This window comes from Trachypithecus francoisi, unplaced genomic scaffold, assembly GCF_009764315.1.
Source record: "Trachypithecus francoisi isolate TF-2019V2 unplaced genomic scaffold, Tfra_2.0 Lachesis_group4, whole genome shotgun sequence".
NCBI lineage: Eukaryota > Metazoa > Chordata > Mammalia > Primates > Cercopithecidae > Trachypithecus > Trachypithecus francoisi.
This window is the reverse complement of record NW_022681469.1, coordinates 52,318,302-52,337,656: the sequence shown is the minus strand read 5'-3', so window position 1 is coordinate 52,337,656 and position 19,355 is coordinate 52,318,302. Positions and strand designations below refer to the sequence as shown.

The window sequence follows — 19,355 nt, the reverse complement described above, 5'->3', positions numbered from 1 at the left end:
TAGAAAAGTGGGAGCAATAAGAGATTCAACATTGTAAAATAGGAGAAATGTACATATTGGTTAATCATGTTACACTATTCCAATACAATCTGGAAAGATGTTAGAAACCAAAAGAGTTGCATTTGAGTTTATTTGTAAAACACACACACACACACACAAACACACACACACACGCACGTGCACATACAAGCAAAGAATGAGAGGGAATCCAAATGCTAAACAAATCCTTAAATAAAAATTAAAATAATTCTTATATGCAAATGACAAGATACACTGTTTTTTTAAATTTAATTATCTGAACAAAATATTCTTCAGAAATTCTAATTCTGTACATCTGCTCATTAGGAACAGCATGTGAATTCAATGTGTGAGAAACAACTGATGAGACTAGATAACTGAAACAATAAATTACATAGTTATAACAACATAAATAATGTTTTTATATAACTGTTAATCTGCAGATGAAATGACCAAAATCTCCCTAAACATCATGCCTGAGGACTAAAAGTAAAAGAAATAAAACTGACAATTCAAGGGATGAGTCGGATGACAACTTTACGTTTCTATTAAGAAAATCTAAGAATTATTTGTGGGGAGTTATAAAGTTGATGACTCCAAAAAATGTCTAAAAAGAACAAAATAATATGTTATAGATTACTTATAAACTACAAAAGGGTAAGTAAGTTACTTTCCAGATATTAAGGAAACACTTCTAGTGGTCTATTTATGCCCACTCCCATGCATATAGAAGACATCAATAATCAACTGTGGCCCTTTTATGGTCTCTCAACATTGCACTCCAGGCAGTGACTACAAATCTCTAAGACTTGACCCAGGGCATAAAATCTATTAGCAATTCCTGATCTACATCATATCAGTTTTTTAGATATACAGTTCAATGATCCTCTAGGTCAAGAGATACTAAGCAGCAATATATTCCAAGAGCCTCAAAATTGCCATACACTTATATATGTAAGAAAATATTGTAAGAAATATATTGGAAAAAAATTCCAGACAATGGAGCCAGGCATGGTGGCTCACATCTGTAATCCCAGCACTTTGGGAGGCTGAGGCAGGAGAATCGCTTGAGCCCAGGAGTTTGAGACCAGACCAGGCAACATGGCAAAATCCCATCTCTACAAAAAATACAAAAATCAGTTGGATGTGGTGGTGCACACCTGTAGGTCCCAGTTACTTGTGAGGCTAAGGTGTGAGGATGGTGTGAGCCTAGGAGGCTGAGGTTGCAGTAAGTCAAAATTGTGCCACTGCACTCCAGTCTGAGTGACCGAGCCAGATCCTGTCTCAAAACAACAACAGAAACCAAAAACGAACCCCAGAAAATGTATCATAAGAAAATAATACAGAAAAGTTTATACACAAAGACTATATTTATAAAACGGAGAAATCGGAAAACCCAACATATCTAAGAATAAGGGAATGGTTGGGTCTATTAGGCAATTCACATGATGGAACAAACAATGAAAGTAGCTAAAATTATACTGTTAACTGTAAAAAAAGAAAGCAAATATGTCTGTGTAGCAGTTTGCTTTCACAAAAAGACTGGGGAAAAAAAGCAAAAATGTAAAGAAATAGTATGAAGCATTACATAAAGAGGAAGGTTAGTAAAATACTAGTAAACAGCACTGTGGAATTCTATAAAGTATCTAAAAGGTTTACTTGTAGAATATACTTAGAAATGGTTATAGAATACAATTTCATACATTATGAACATTAAAAGGACACAATCTCCATCTCTGAAAGATTTAAGATAATATGACAAGATAAACTGCTTTGGTTATTGTTTACTTGACCAAAGGAAGGATTTGGGGAAAGATAATCTCATCAAAGTACTTTTTAATCTACTGATCTGTGACATAGACAAAAATAATTAATTTTTATTTTATTTTTTGAGACAGGGTCTCCCTCTGTCACGCAAGCTGATCATGATTCACTGCAGCTTCGACCTCCTAATCAAGTGATCCTCCCATCTCAGCTTCCTGAGTAGCTGGGACCACAGGCATGTAACACCATGGCCAGCTAATTATTTAATTTTCTGTAGAGACAGGGTCCACTTTTTGCCCTCAGTGGTCTCAAACTCTTGGGCTCAAGAAGTCATCTTTGGGATCTTCCAAAGATTACAGGTGTGAGCCACCACACTCAGTCTTAATTTTTATTCATGTTTATTTTTCAAATGCTTTCATCATAGGTTACCTGGTTCAGATTAAGGAATGTAAGAGTTATGATTAAATATCACTTAGCTTATTATAACAAGCCAATTATCCTATAAAAATGTAAAATTATATGCTTAAATATGTATGTGCTCACAATTAAATTATCAAAGATCATTCAGGCTAAATATAGTTTGTATATGCTAGGCATGGTAGCTCACGCCTGTAATCCCAGCACTTTAGGAGGCCGAAGTGGGAGGATTGCTTGAGCTCAGGAGTTTGAGACCAACGTGAGCAACATAGTGAGACCCTGTCTCTACAAAAAATGAAAAAATTAGCTGGGTATAGTGGTTCTTGCCTACAGTCCCAGGTTCTCAGGAGGCTGAGGCAGGAGGATTTTTTGACCCCAAGAGGTCAAGGCTGCAGTGGCTGTGACTATATCACTGCACTCCAGCCTGGGTGACAGAGAAACCCTGTCTCCAAATAATAATAATAATAATACACACACACACACGTGTGTGAGTTTGTAATACATTAGAAGTTATATTTTATGTGGAATCCAGGTTTAGGTTACGTTTTTGAAAATGTATAGGAATCTGTAGGTTCACACAGCAATTTGTCACTTTCCCAGCACATCGATCTAACTGAACTTTGAAAATAAAAGAAACTAATTTTCTTGAGTGCTAAAACTATCAGAAAATATTTTCAAGAAAATATTCCCACAGTGTATGTCACACTTTCCTGGTTTCATAAATAAGATACACAGAACATGTACCTGAAGAAGGCAAATTCTACTTAGGTTAACCATTATAAATGTTCACTAGTGTTTGAGCAGTGTGTTTATGCTGTTACATCTCTTCTCTGCTTTTAGTGACTTTATCCGAGCTGAGTAGGGTATATATAGCTGCATTAAACAAACATTCATTAAACAAACTTAGATTACGACCTCTTTTGATATTTGGTGTTTCCTATTCTTCTTTAAATTTTAGTGATTTGACGAGTCCTCCCCTTATTTCTAAGGTGTAAACTTTCTCTTTTTTGATCTTTTTTTGATATTCTTCCCTCATCTTGGTCTAATTTGCTTTGAAGTGGGAAACCAGAGGACTAACGATGTTAAAGCCGGGAGACTTTCCTATGAGTTATGTGTGTGTGTTTTAGTATATGGACACTGTAATATCAATTCTAGCAGTTCAGAGAATGAGTTCATGGCCTTCTTGGTTCTTAGTTATACCTTTGACTGTTAAATTTATCAAATATTTGACAATTTAAAAAAGAGGTTTTTTACTAGCTATTTACAAAATAAAGACAGGTATAATTGAACCACAGAACAGATTCAATGGTAAAGCTGTATCTTAACATCAGACTAAATCTTCACACAAAATCTGTTATTAAAGAGATGATAGCTTGAGATAGGATCCAGTTTGAACAGTTAATATATAACCGAAAAGTGAGAAACAAAATCATGTCTTGTTTATTCATGAGAGACGAATATGAACAGCACACAGGAATAAAATACAGCTTTGTAATTCAAAGCTCTGTTGCTCAAACACCACCAATTCCCACCACACAAAGCCCCTTTCTCAACCTAACTTTCTCATTAACCTTCTCTAGATTTCCCATGTTCCTGTCAAAATCTCTACCTGGCAATACAGGGGGTAAGAAATGCAAACACAATTTGCTAAGAATGAATCATTTAATCAAATCTATTATCCTCCCTAAGAGCTTTTATTTTTCTTGAAAGGGTCTTAAGCTTTCGAACAGCAGATAGAATTTCTACCTACTCATGACCTAAACACTGGCCTCGTTAATTAAATTTAGAGTCATAAGTCTGCATATTTCTAATCATTTGAAAAAGAAAGAACTGTTCACTTTCAGGTATGCTGAGCTTTTCCCACTTTCCAATAATGAATACTGTAAGTAATTTATTAACAACTTAAAAAATCCTTCATATCTACATGAAATGTAGAGAATAAGGCCTCTTTGATTTACAGTAATTTGATTATAGTACAAACTAAACTTCAAACTACAGAATTTCAAAAAAGAATGACAGTTTATTACTCTGAGGGATACAGAATAACTAAAATCCTAGCTTCCTAGTATTAAGGCCTAATTAATCAATACAATTAAAAAAAATAATTGGGGTAAGGGCCAGACATGGTGGCTTACACCTGTAATCCCAGCACTTTGGGAGCTTGAGGTGGGAGGATCGCTTGAGGCCAGGAGTTGGAGACCAGTCTGCACAACATAGTGAGATCCCCGCCTCTATTTAAAAAAAAAATTTTTTAAATGTAATTAAATCTATAATCTTACATGCATTATTACTTTTCGTAGTAAGAAATTCTTTTTTGTTGTTTTTTTGAGATGGAGTTTCACTCTTGTTGCCCAGGCTGAAGTGTAATGGCACGATCTCGGCTCACTGCAACCTCTGCCTCCTGGGTTCAAGCGATTCTCCTGCCTCAGTCTCCTCAGTAGTTGAGATTACAGGCATGCACCATCATGCCTGGCTAATTTTGTATTTTTAGTACAGATGGTGTTTCTCCATGTTGGTCAGGCTGGTCTCGAACTCCTGAACTGAGGTGATCCGCCCACCTCAGTCTCCCAAAGTGCAGGGATTACAGGCGTGAGTCACTGCGCCTGGCCTAAGAAATTCTTTATATATAGTCCAAAAATAACCTTCAGTTCAACTAAAGTCCTAATAATAAAAAAGTGTATTACTGAACTCCAAGTTAATTAGGTTCTTTCTGTATATTGGTTTTAATATTAATGTTTACAATGTAAAACCAGGAAAAAAGGTTCCTTACCTGATTGAAAGCAGGAATTCATTTTGCAAAACATGGCACTATTATATTTTTCATTCTATGATTGTGTTTGCCATAAATGGCTATAACTGTTTGAGAAAGCATCTCAAGAGAAGTAGTTTTAAGGGCTATAATTCCAATGTGGCTTGACTGACCCTCTTCCCCACTACAATCTCTCATTTTGATAGTGGATTTGTCCATTTCTCTCTATAATTCTATCCACTTGTGCTTTATTAGTCTGAGGCCGTGTTATAACGTATATTATAATTCTTTGCCTTCCTAGTAAATTGTTCCTTTTCTCAATATGTGACCTTCACAATCCCTAATAATGCTTTCTGACTTAAAGTCTATTCTGTCTGATGTTAATATCGTTGTCAGCATTCTTCTGATTAGTATTTGCCCTAAATATTTTTTCTCCATTCCTTTACTTTCATCCTTTATCTGTCCTTATATTTTAGGTATGTCACACGAAGCTGAATTCAGCCATTGATTCTATGCAAATTGAAAAATGTCAGTGGCCAGTTTAGTATATTTATATTTATTGTGATCAGTGATGTATTTGTTGGAATTATTTTACTACCTTATTATAAACTTTCTCTTATTTGTCATGATTCAATTTTTGCCTCCTTTGTTTCTGTATATTTTTCAGCCTTTTACTCAACTGATAATTTCCTTTTTTACCCTTCCCATTAACTTAATTCTAAGTTACATATTCTATTTCTATTCTTTCAGTAGTCATAATTAAATTAATATTATATTCAATTTAAGCCAGGCACAGTGGCTCATGCCTATAATCCCAGCACTTTGGGAGGCCAAGGCGGGGGGATCACGAGGTCACAAGAATGAGACCATCCTGGTTAACTTGGTGATACCCCGTCTCTACCAAAAATACAAAAAATTATCTGGGCGTGGTGGCAGGTGCCTGTAGTCCCAGATACTTGGGAGGCTGAGGCAGGAGAATGGCGTGAACTCAGGAGTCAGAGCTTGCAGTGAGCCAAGATCGCGCCACTGTATTCCAGCTTGGGTGACAGCAAGACTCCATCTCAAAAAAAAAAAAAAAAAGTAAACTACATTCAACTTAAGTGAATATATCTATGGCTTTACAATCCTGAACAATGACATGCATTTTAAAATGCTTTAATATCCATCACTCTTTCCTCATTTTATACCTTAATGTGGACTTGTATTTTAGTTCCATCTTACTTCTATGTTCCATATTAGTTACTATTCTTATTTCATGCAATTAAAGATTAGATTTACCTACATGTTTATCAATGTTTTGTGCTTATCATTACTTCCTGCATTCTAACCCTTCCTTTTTGCATTAGATTTCCTCCTTCTGCATTCAACCATTAAATAGCTTCCCTCTCATTCTGAGTGAAGGCCAAAGCCCTTACTATAGTCTGTTAGAGCTGGCAGGATCTAGGGTTAAGGTTACATAGTTTCAAGGATGTCAGACTGGGTCACAAGGAATTCTGGAAAAGCAAGAGCATTTAATCAGTTTTAAGTCTGTCAATATTCAAGAGTCCAGGCTTACAAGAAAGAGGATCTGGGGTTGAAGGTATCATTTTATGGTGGTATAACCAAAGTCCAGAACACACATTGCTTCAATAATCGCCAGGCTGCTACTGCCTTTTTAGGCACTTGGACTTGCCTCTTCAGTTCCATTCATTGTGATCAGTCCCTCTGAATACTAATCAAATTATTCCTTCTTGTAAAATCTTACATATGGTAAAAATTGAAACAGAACTGAAAGCCATAAACTTTTTCAAAAAGTTCTCTCTCTTGGGTTCTTAGCAAAGATAGTACTCACATATGCCTTTTTTTTTTTTTTTTTTTTGAGATGGGACCTCCCTCTATTACTCTGGCTGGAGTGCAGTGGCCATGATCTTGGTTCACTACAGCCTCCGCCTTCCAGGCTCGAGTGATCCTCCTGCCTCAGCTTCCCAAGTATCTGGGACATCAGATATGTGCCACCACATCCCACTAATTTTGGTATTTTCAGTAGAGATGAGGTTTCGCATATCCCCCAAGCTCGTCTTGAACTCCATGGCTCAAGCTATCCACCTGCCTTGGCCTCTCACAGTGCTGGGATTACAGGCGTGAGCCATGTCGCCCAGCCTCACATATGTTTTGAATTACCAAAAGTGAACATAAAAAATCTAGACCCAAGAAAAGAAAGATGTTACACACACACACACCCCTCTTTACTCATTTTCTCCAAACTTCCAAAATATGTACTACATTTCGTTTTGGTAATCTTATTTTAGGCAGCTGATGTTTAACTGGAGAAAAGTGGCTGTTTGGTAAAATTAATTGTTTAGTGTGAATTTTAATATATATGTGGGACTGTTTCTCTTTCAATGTTCCATTTTTCTATACCTGTGATAATACTTTATACTTCATTATCTTAACTAGAACTTTTTTTTTTTTTTTTTGTAGAGATGAGATCTCACTCAATTGCCCAGGCTGGTCTCAAACTCCTGATCTCAAGTAATTCTCCCTCCTCAGCCTCCCAAAGTGCTGGGATTTACAGGCGTGAGACATCACACCTGGCCTTTACTATAACTTTATGAGTCTTCTTATCTAGTAGAGCAAATAGCTCTGCATTGTTCCTCTTCTTAAAAAAGTGTCTTGATTGCCAAGTGTGGTAACTCATGCCTGAAATCTCAACTACTGGGGAGGCTGAGGCAGAGGATCCCTTAAGCCCAGGAGTTCCAGGCTACAGTGAGCAAAGATCATGACATTGCATCTAGCCTGGTAACAGAGCAAGACTCCATCTCTTAAAACAAGTGTCTTGGTTATTCTTGACATTTCTGTATTTCTGTAAAAATTTAACAATCAACTGATCAACTTTTTTTAAAGTTAGAATTTTTATTGGAATTACATCAAATCTATAGATCAATTTCAGAAGAATCAACCTCCATATAATACTGAGTCATCTAATACATGAATAGCATATATACCATCATTTCAAAAATTCTTCTTCAATTTCTCTCAATACAACTTATAGCTTTCAGTGTAAAGTCTTGCCCATATTTTGTCAAATTATTCCTAGAATTTGAAAATATCAAATTCTGGAATTTGCTATTTTCTGCTGCCACTGTAAATAGCCTTTTATAAAGTGAATTCTATTTTCTGTTTGTAGCTGGTAGATAGAAATAGCTGGTTTTCAGTGATACCTTGTATACAATGATTTTACTAAAATCATAATTCTAGAATATGCTTTTGGCTTTAATCATGTTCTCTATTTTTTTTTTTTAACTTGATTGTTTTCTGCTCTCTTCTTTATTATTTCCTTCTTACTATGTGTTATGGTTTAATTTGCTCTTTTTTTTTTTCTCATTTTAGTTTGTTAAGGTAGAAGATTAGATCCTTGATTGAGATCTTTTTTCCTGCCCAATAAAAGTATTTAACGATTTGAACTTTGCTGAGTTAGCTGCATCCTACAAATGCTAATACATTTGTTCTATTTGCATTTTTATTTAGCTTGAAATATATTTTTTAAAAATATCCCTCTTTGGCCTATAGATCATTTAAATGTTTGCTGTTTAACTTTCAAATACCTGGGGGATTTTCCAGATAACTTTCAGTTACTTGAGGAGGAAGAATCACAGGCCTCTTTAAAATCTGTTAGAGCATTTTCCCAGGAAAATTCTGTGAAAGGAAAATAAATCTTGGGGCCCCAAAAATCACTAAGCTAAAGGGAAGAGTCAAGCTGGGAATTGCTTATGACAAACCTGCCTCCCATTCTATGCAGAGTCACCCCTCTGCTCACTGAGATAAATGTATATCTGATTGCCTCCTTTGGAGAGGCTATTCAGAAACCCAAAAGAATGCAACCATTTATTTCTTATCTACCTAGGATCTGGAAGCTCCCTCCCTACTTTGAATTGTCCCGCCTTTCTGGACAGAACCAATGTTCATCTTACATATGTTGATTGATGTCTCATGACTCTCTAAAATGTACAAAATCAAACTGTGTTCTGACCACCTTGGGCACATGTCGTCAGGACCTCCAGAGGCTGTGTCTCTGCAAGTCCTCAACCTTGGCAAAATAAACTTTCTAAATTAACTGAGACCTGTCTCAGATATATGGGGTTCACAATTTCAAAAATATTTTGAAAAATACTTCTGTTTTCATAAAACTTGCAAATGGAACTAAGTTTTATAAGTTTTATAATTTCCTAGGATCCACAGATCCCCTAAACCCATTGCCATTGCTAGATTATCAATTCCTGCCCTAAGATATTGAATATGCTAAAAAGATTTTCTAAGAGATAGAGAAAGAGGCAGAGGATTTTTCTTAATTCCCATTACAGAGAGAATCTTTCCATGTCATCATTTTTGCTTTTAGATATGTCTCAGAAAATACTCTAAACTGGCACAACCTAATACTAGCGAGTTGAGTAAAAGCTGCTCAAAAGTGTGCTACATGTCTGATATAGCAAAGGATAATCAAAGACAATCCATAGCTTCTAAGAATCAAACAAGCTTGCTTATATTCAAATGCGGAGTTTTAGTTTGCATCCTAATTTTTAAAAGGAAGTCTTCCTCATTCTGGGTTTGTGCCTAATACATGTGTTGGGAGAGGGGTAGTTATAGTTGCCCCATTAATCATGCCTCCCTCCCTATCATTACTGCAGGTCTCCAATTCAGAACCCTATCTAATGCTGGTAGCTGGTGTCACACTGGGACACTGCAGATGTAGTTCCTAAGCATGTTTTGGCCTTAGTTCCATTTGCAAGGCAATCTTGCTGTTTGTCGCACTAGGTTGATGCCTATAGTGGCCCTGGGCAGTAAACGCAGGTTTTCTTTAAATCTTATTATGAGTACAGCTATATCTTTAATGTGATATGCATTTGTATGTGGGTGTATGCTAGGAAGGAGGGTGCTCTGAGTAAACCACAGCCTAATTTTGACTAAATGTTGACAATTTTATCTCCCAGAAATACACTTTCAAATAGCGTAATTTCTAAGCATACATGAAGGCATTAAATTATAGTCGATACCTTGGAAAAGGGTAGGATTAAAAGCTCTACTTGATCACTAATATGCTTCAACAGATATAAAAGCTCTATAGTGTTAGGACTCCCAATCACAGTAAAAAATTGACTATGTAATTGATCAATTCTCTCAATGAGAACATCTGGAAAAACTAAATAACGTATTTCAAAAATCTTCTTGATGGTACTGAAGTGATAACATGGCAGTAAAAAATTATGGTGCAAGATTCAATTACTCAATTTCTTTTCAAACTTCTAATACTAATATTTTCTAGGGTGGGTGTGGAGGATTCCATTTACTCAGATACTAAAAAACTTTATATTCTGGAATGAAGAAAAAAAATTTTAATTGAGAAAGATAAAAAAATAGAAAAGGAAAAATGTTTGAATATTATATGCCTGTGGTAATGAAAAGAGGTTTAGTACAATAAAGATTAGAAAATGTGATAAGAGGTCAACATACATAATTTAAAAGTCATATAGAAAAAAGGCTTATGATTTTTATAGTAATATTAACATTAACTGAAATCATTAAGTAAATTACCATGGCAATGAATTTCTCTCTTCTTTGGCAGTGAAGGTGGTGTCAAATGACATAAAAATTTAACAAAAACCCACCATTCGGATTCAAGTAGGGAGCGTACATCTTTGGGAATAAAAATAAAAGCTCAGCCAGGTGTGGTGGAGTTGCCTGTGGTCCCAGCTACTTGAGAGGCTGAGGCAGGACTGCTTGAGCCAAGGAGTTTGGGGCTTTAGAGAACACTGGTTACACCTGCGAATACTCCCTGCGTAACAGTTGGGCAACATAGCGATACCCTGTCTCTAAATATTAAAAATTAAAATTAAAAAAGTTCATGAGCTCTCTTTTTTCATTGTTACATGCTCTCAATTTGGCTTTGTGATAGATGGCATAATTCATCCCAGTTCTTCACCCACTTTGTATGTACATTCTTTGCTACTTAATTTTGCACTGTGGAGGGGTTGTTTTGGTGAGTGAGACTTATGGGAATATTTTCTCTCCTGCGCCGTGTCTTCATCATGAGATCAGGCCCAGGATAGCCTGCTGCAGGATTAGAGATACATATTACAGAGCAGAGTTTTAATATGGTTAAGGCCAGTCTAGAACAGCAGCCACCCAGTCTTATGAGTAAACCCAGCCAATCTCAGTAAAGCCACCTAGCTAGCCCCCATATGACCCGAGAAGCATGAGCAAAAATGCTTACTGCGTGTCACCCATGCCAACAGCGGTTGTCAGTTACACAACATTCTTATGACAAGAGATAACTAACACAGACTTTGACCTGCTTTAACTAACAATTTCAAATTTTTTACTTTCTCTTGAAAATATTATTTGTCATTGCTCTCTGTCTTCAATATGATCTACTGACTCTTAGTCCTGACAGTTCGTCTAGTATTGACTTGCCAAAGCCCCCCGAAAATGAAGCTCTTACAGGTCTGAGAAGCAAGTCAGAAAGCTATCTTTTTTTCTTCTGCTTTTGTAGACACAGGGTCTCACTATGTTGCCCCAGCTAGTCTTGGACTACTGGGCTCAAGCAATCCTTCTGTCTCGAACTCTCAAAGTGCTAGGATTATAGGTATAGCCAGTGTGTCAGGCCAGAAAGCTATCTTGAAGAAAGGATGAAGTAATCCCAAAACAGTCCAATGTAAGAAGAGTGGTAACAAAGAGTGGAAGGCTATCTAAAGGATCAAGAGGGCCAGGCGTGGTGGCTCACTTTGGGAGGCTGAGGTGGGAGGTTGCTTGAGGCCAAGAGTTCAAGACCAAGCTGGCCAACACAGGGAGACCCCTTTCTCTTAAAAAAAAAAAAAAAAAAAGGATCAAGAGGCTAGCCAGGTAACCTAAAAGGATTGGTGTGTTGCGTTTATATTACAGTGAAAGTGCATTTGGTCAAAAAGACACTACTGATTTGTTTCACCTGTTTGCACATAATATAAAAACTCTTCCAAGTGATTTCATATTTCCTTTGACCTTTTTTTTTTTTGTATTAACAACAGAAGCTATTACCATATAATAATATATGGGGTGACAGTCCATGTAGATGACATTAAAATCTCCATTAAATAATACTTTTATTTATTTATTTTGAGATGGAGTCTCAGTCTGTTTGCCCAGGCTTGACTGCAGTGGTGCAAGCTAAGCTCACTGCAACCTCCGCCTCCTGGGTTCAGGTGATTCTCCTGGCGCACTACCACACCTGGCTAATTTTTGTATTTTTAGTAGAGATGAGATTTCACCATTTTGGTCAGGCTGGTCTTGAACTTCTGACCTCAGGTGATCCGCCCACCTCAGTCTCCCAAAGTGCTGGGATTATAGGCATGAGCCACCAGACCTGGCCAATACTTTTAAAACTAAAAACAAACAAGCAAAAAAAAAAAAAATTGAACTCATATTTGAGCTCATGTCTCTATATCATTTAAATATCACACATGTATGCTTTTTTCCATCATAGGAATGTCAAGTCTCCAACTTATGAAATTATATGAAGAATAAATTGCATATTTACAAAGTCTTAAAATAAAACCTTAGTGTCTAGAACTAATGACCTCATACACAGCTACTGATGTGCATTGAAGTTGAGACCTCCCCTTAAATGTCATTCCTATTACTGTTTCAAATGGTCTGCAACCTAATTAAATGCCAATCTCCTTTCTCACAGTTCATAACATTTGCCATTTACACTAAGATTCTAGATGCCATTCCCTGGAATCATCAAATAATGGTTAGTGTGGGAAAATGCCCTTCAGTTTTTAAAAGGAATACTTATTAATATATTTGCCTCCAAAATTGATATCAAAAAAGTTTACAAGCCTATAAATTTTAAAGGTGCCACTAAAATATATATTAATATTTTAGTTTCCTTTTAGCACACAGAGGACAAGGAAAATACTAATTAAAACTTTCCATTGTGGCTAGGTACATTGGCTCACACCTGTAATCCCAGTACTTCAGAGGGCCAAGGCTATGGATCATTTGAACCCAGGAGTTCGAGACCAGCCTGAGCAATGTGGCGAGACCCCCATCTCTACAAAAAATAAGAAAATTAGTTAGGCATGCTGGCATGCCCAGAGGCTGAAGCGGGAGGATACTCTGAGCCTGGGAGGTGGAGGTTGCAATGAGCCATGATCATGCCACTGTACTTCAGCCTGGGCGACAGAGTAAGACCATCTCAAAAACAAACAAAAACTCCCAAACTTGCCACTGTAAGGTCTAGTGACCTTTTCTTCTAAAGGTCACATTTCAGACTATACAAACAAATCTAATATATCACCATTAAATAATTTGTTCAGTTCAGTCATAAAATATTATAATATCACACCTATAGGTATGTGTGCATTTGAAACACAAAATTCTACTTAGTTAATTATAAACTCACAATTGCTGTCAAGACAAATAAGAATTTTTAAATGAAAATCTAAAAAACCTTGATCTTACTTTTACAAAAGAGCATCTAGAAAGCTGATATTCACATGACCCATACTAAGTTGAATACATATTGGAGGAACTAAATTCTATTGCTTAGAACTCAGATGTGAAGCCTCAATGCTAAATCAACTACAAAATCATCTAACTGTACATTAAGAGCACAGAAATAAACTATTCTACACATAAATAAAATATATTATGCATATATTAACATCTTGATATATTGTAAAATGAATGAACAATTCACAAAACAATATGTATAACACAATGTAACTTTTCTTAAATAAAAAAATATGTTATGTTTATATATAAGCTACAGATCAGAAATAAGAAAACATTAAAGGTTGGTGCAGAGGTGAACATGGTGAGAGAATACAGTCATGGGTTCTTAGTTTCTATTTCTGGTTGGGCCAGTAAAGTCCCTTACTCATACTTTTCCACTTAGCACTAGAGACAGAAACTAAAAATCATGGCTTCAGGCTGCTAAAAGTCTAAAAAAACACAAGAGAACAACAACAGTAAAAAATAAGGTGAGTTGAACAAGCTTGTTTTACAGTCTGGTCTGGATTTGAATGCTAGTGCCAACACCTGCTCCCAGGCATTCTAATTTTAGTAGTCGATATTACTCATGCTATTAACTGTTCTCAGCTTCAATTTCTACATTTTGTAGTGGTGGACAGTAATACTTTCATTTAATGGGACTGTTGTGAAATAAATGAAATAATATATATAAATGGCTTGGCACAATTCCTGATTCACTATAAAGGTTAATGATGGTAGTTATTTTTGTGGCTCAACCTCACTTTTAAAATAAATTCTCTGGTACCGCTTTGGATTCAGAAGGACCAAATGATTTCTCCTTACAGAGATATAGGTTTGTATAACACATACCTTTGGTGATTAGTAAGAGAGAAGCCTTAGGGAAAAAAAAAGGTAATCATAAAAATAATTTCAGATGTATTAAGTATATAATGCACTCTACATATAATTTAATGTTGTAATCTACTATATCCTAGAATATTAAAAATCAGCTTGAAAAAACCTTTTATAAGTCTTTCTCCTGATATGAATTAAAGCTATAATTAAGTATACTAAAACGTTTCAGTAGCCAAGAAACTTCTATAACTAATCTTTAGGGAAATAAATTTCAGATTCTGAAAAGCTGCTCAGTGTACATTTCAGGCTGTATTTTCAAGTCACTCTTTCTGAAAGCACGCTTAAAATTCTAGCTTTCCTTTATCTCACTGCTTGAACATTCCATTAATTATCTGATTTCCCTCCCTCCCTCCTTCCCTCCTTCCCTCCTTCCCTCCCTTCCTTCCTTCCTCCCTCTCTTCCTTCTTTTTTTTTCTTTTGTTTTCTTTCTTTCTTTTTTTTTTTTTTTATTATACTTTAAGTTCTGAGATACATGTGCTGAATGTGCAGGTTTGTTACACACGTATACATGTGCCATGGTGGTTTGCTGCACCCATCAATGTGTCATCTACATTAGGTATTTCTCCTAATGCTATCCCTCCCCTAGCCTCCCACCCACTGACAGGCCCTGGTGTGTGATGTTCCCCTCTCTGTGTCCATGTGTTCTCATTGGTCAACTCCCACTTATGGGTGAGAATATGCAGTGTTTGGTTTTCCGTTCCTGTGTTAGTTTGCTGAGAATGATGGTTTCCAGCTTCATCCACGTTCCTGAAAAGGACATAAACTCATCCTTTTTAATGGCTGGAGAAATAACGTCACACATCTACAACCATCTGATCGTACACAAACCTGACAAAAACAAGCAATGGGGAAAGACTTCCCTATTTAATAAATGTGAAACTAGACCCCTTCCCAAAATTTTTATTTATCCCAAAATAAAAATTAACTCAAGATGGATTAAAGACTTAAACATAAGACCTAAAACCATAAAAACTCTAGAAAACCTAGGCAATACCATTCAGGACATAGACATGGGCAAAGACTTCATGACTAAAACACCAAAAGCAATGGCAACAAAAGCAAAAATTGACAAATGGGATCTAATTAAAGAGCTTCTGTACAGCAAAAGAAACTATTATCAGAGTGAACAGGTAACAGAATGGGACAAAATGTTTGCAATCTATCCATCTGACAAAGGACTAATATCCAGAATCTACAAAGAACTCAAATTTACAAAACAAACAAACAAACAACCCCATCAAAAAGTCGGCGAAGGATCTGAAGAGACACTTCTCAAAAGAAGACATATATGCAGCCAACGAACATATGAAAAAAAGCTCATCATCACTGGTCATTAGAGAAACGCAAATCAAAACCACAATGAGATACCATCTCATGCCAGTCAGAATGGCAATCATTAAAAAGTCAGGAAACAACAGATTCTGTCACTTCTTAATCTTGTGGATTGGAAGCTTAAATTTTTCATCTTTGAAAAGAATCTCCCACTCATTGATTTACTTTTTGTACCAAATCTCAAGTCAACATTTCCATTTATAGGCAGAGTAGTTATCCAATTCAAAAATCTGTTTCAAGTCTTTCTTCCACTAAAGACTATTTGGCTATTTTCCTCTAAATGTTTTCAGTCAAATTATTCTAAAAGAATAGGAATATTTGTAAAGATTAAAGAACAGGTATAATTTTAAAACACAGAGGAGTAGAAGAGTGTTATTAAATGCCAAGAAATGAACAATCACAGAAAGTTGTTACTTAAGACATTAGTCAATAATGTATTTTAAAAACTAGGGCATATGCTTTTTATAATCTTATTTAATGCTTAAGTTTCCCTTATACACTAAAATGAAAGTTGAAAAATAAAAGTATCTTTAATAAAAAAAGAAATAATCCAATTGAAAACCAAAAAATGTCAATCATTTTCTGTTAGCCTTCAACACTGCAGGTACATTAGGTAGGCTTAAGTAATTTACAGCCACCAACAATTTGATCAACAGTATCAACTCAGTCAAACATTTGTAGATATATTTTGATTTCATCTAATCAAAATAGCATTACTGTGTTAACTGAAGTACATATTACCATTACCACTGTCCCTCCGTACTCTCAATGCAAGGTACTTTCAATATATATGCTGGATCTTTCTTATGGTGTTAACTTCAGGTCTTGGCATTGTCAGTAATTACACTAAACTCCAGTAGATATAATACTACTGAATTTTATTTATAGCAATAACCATGCTTTTGAAGCAATGAACATTATAATAAAGCATCTTTAAACAAAGATTGAGAGAAAAATTAGTAATCTAAATTCATAGTAATTTCCTACAAAGAGCTTCTATATCTCTGTATGTTTTCAATAAAGTTCTTAAAAAGATGCTTCTAAGATGATTTTGTCAAGACTACAAGATCAACTGAATGGAAAATAGTACCATATTTGCAAACAAAATCTGGCCATCCATGGGAACTAAAAGTAGGAAGCCTCGTAACAAGACTGTTACCTCCAAGGATCATTTTATGTAAGTCCTTCAGTATGTCACCAACTTACCCTAAAAATTATCACAGAACAAACTGAAACAACTTGGATATAGGTAAAAGTAGATTATTTTGTTTATTATGATATTTCAATTGGGAACAGTTAGAGAGGATAAACTGAAAATGTAGTTGGCTAACACTCTAAAGATAGTGGAGACAATCAGATTTTGATACACTGTCTAAAATTAGTATATCAATAACAGTAAAAAAAATTGAGTCTTATTTTGTTTGAATTTCAATTAGCATACATACATACTGGTGAAATATGTATACTTAACTTTAAAACATTAATGTATAGAATTAAGATTATGATTCAGTTATGTACTTATTATTTTAAATGCATGCATATAGCTATTTCAAATAGAATAATTTTAGGGTTAAACTCCCAGGCTCTAAGGTTGGAATCTTTAAAAAGTAAATAAACATTTTTCTACTAAAATGTTACGTACTTTACTTCCTACAACAGTTTTCTAACAGTTCAAGTCAATTTCACACTAGGTGACCATGCATGAATGATACATGGAATTAGTTGTCACACAAAAGGGAAAATTTGATTGATCATATATAATTATAATTTATGTAAATTATTTCACATATTTAAATATTTAAAAATACATAATTAGCCCATTGACTGGCACATGCACTAAAAAAAGAAACCTTATAAAACTTGCCTGTCTTCTGAAAGTGTACTGAAATGTATAGGAGCGCCATTTTTTTGTTAACAGAAATTTTTTTTCTAGTTTAAATTCATCAGGAAGTTACAAACTTTCACTACAGTAAAAATGGAAGTAAATGAATAGTCAATTCAATATTTATGCTTAGTCAAGTATTATATAGTTAGTAATTTTAAACAAAATCATTAAAGTTTACAGATAAAGGATATCACTTACAAGCTGCTCTGATTTTACACTGTATAACTGGATGGTTTTTGCCACATTTTTTGACACAGCTAATGTGAGGTTTGTATCAACAGCAGCAACATTTAGTTCACTGGAGAAAATAAAAACAGTTTTAAAATATTAGCACCATCGTTCATCAACAAAGTAAAAAGCAAGATAAAAACTCAAACCCAATAAGCAATGTGGTTATTCTTTTTATAGATTTCACTGCTTCCAAGAACTGGTTGCATTGTTTCATTTTTACCACCTAAATTCAGCATTAGGAAAATGTGCCTGGAGACAGCTTCCTTAATGATCAGTTTCTCATTAATAAAAGCATGTCATATGTGGGTTCAGTCTGTCATTAAAGGAGTAAATCGTGTACAGATTTTTAAAGTCGCACTCTTGGTAAGACTGACAAAGTGCAGTTAGAGGCACTGCATATCATAGACATCTGCAAGGAAATGACAGCTCTTGAATGGAAATGATGACCTTGAAGGGACACAGGCTAAAAATATAAATTACACATGATATATACTCAGTTTCTGTAGAAATTATGCCAATTCATGCTAGTTTGAATAGAGTAGCTTTTTAAATAATATAAAAGCATAACAGGTCTATAATTACAAATTTTTAAAATTTGGATTCTTAAAGTATTTTTTTGTCATGCTTCTTTTCAACTTTAACATTGGATTAATTGGGGCATTTGATCTGACTGCCAAAAAAAATAATAATAATAAGGTATTTTATAAAGACCATGGAAAGAATACTAGAAATTAAAAATCATATAGAAACCCATATACAGATGGAAAGCAAGAAAATTATTGTCCCTGAAGTAGTAGAGTAAATCTTATCAGATTCTCTTTCTAAAGAAGTTGAAAGAGTTTGAAGCAATACTAGTGCATACTATGTGTAACAAAAATGCACTTTCATATAGTATTGAGACATAATTTTGTTAATGTTCACTTTTAAATTTTATTAAACACTAGCATAAGCATGATTCTTCCAGCTGTAGATTATATTTGATTACAGCATTGTCAAGTTGCATAGAGGAATGGGAGAGATTCCTCTTTAACATTTACATAAACAGGTCAAAGAGATCAAGTTACTAGGACCTACTCAGAACTTTGGAAAGTCAAGGCAATTGTGGAGAGATTTAAGACCAAGATGCTGGGCAGTCTAGACAATTTGTAGGTACATCTGCAGCAAAAGATATACTTATGTATATTATTATACATGTGGCTTTTTATTTTTATTTTTTGAGACAGGGTCTCACTCTTGTCAGCCAGACTGGAGTGCAGTGGCGTGACCTCGGCTCACTGCGGCCTTCGCCTCTCGGATTCAAGCGATTCTGATGCCTCAGTCTCCTGAGTAGCTGGGGTTACAGGTGTATGCCACCAGGCCCAGCTAATTTTTGAATTTTTACTAGAGATGGGGTTTCACCAGTATGGTCTCAAACTCCTGATCTCAGGTGATCCACCCACCTCCACCTCCCAAAGTGCTGGGATTATAGGCGTGAGCCACCATGCCTGGCCACCTGTGGCTTTTTAGTCTTACTCTTCCACACCTCAGAATCACCATCTTCTAATCTTTAAAAGAATT

General features: G+C 35.3%; 1 protein-coding gene across 3 annotated transcripts in view; it reads right to left on the bottom strand.

The window, feature by feature from the left end:
- The window catches only part of COG5 (component of oligomeric golgi complex 5), a 378,471-nt gene that overhangs the window by 60,910 nt on the left and 298,206 nt on the right, over positions 1–19,355 (bottom strand). For all 3 annotated transcript variants that reach the window (XM_033195062.1, XM_033195061.1, XM_033195063.1), the window contains one exon: positions 17,766–17,865. In XM_033195062.1, the coding sequence (XP_033050953.1) occupies positions 17,766–17,865 (100 nt within the window). The remainder of the gene's footprint in view (positions 1–17,765; positions 17,866–19,355) is intronic.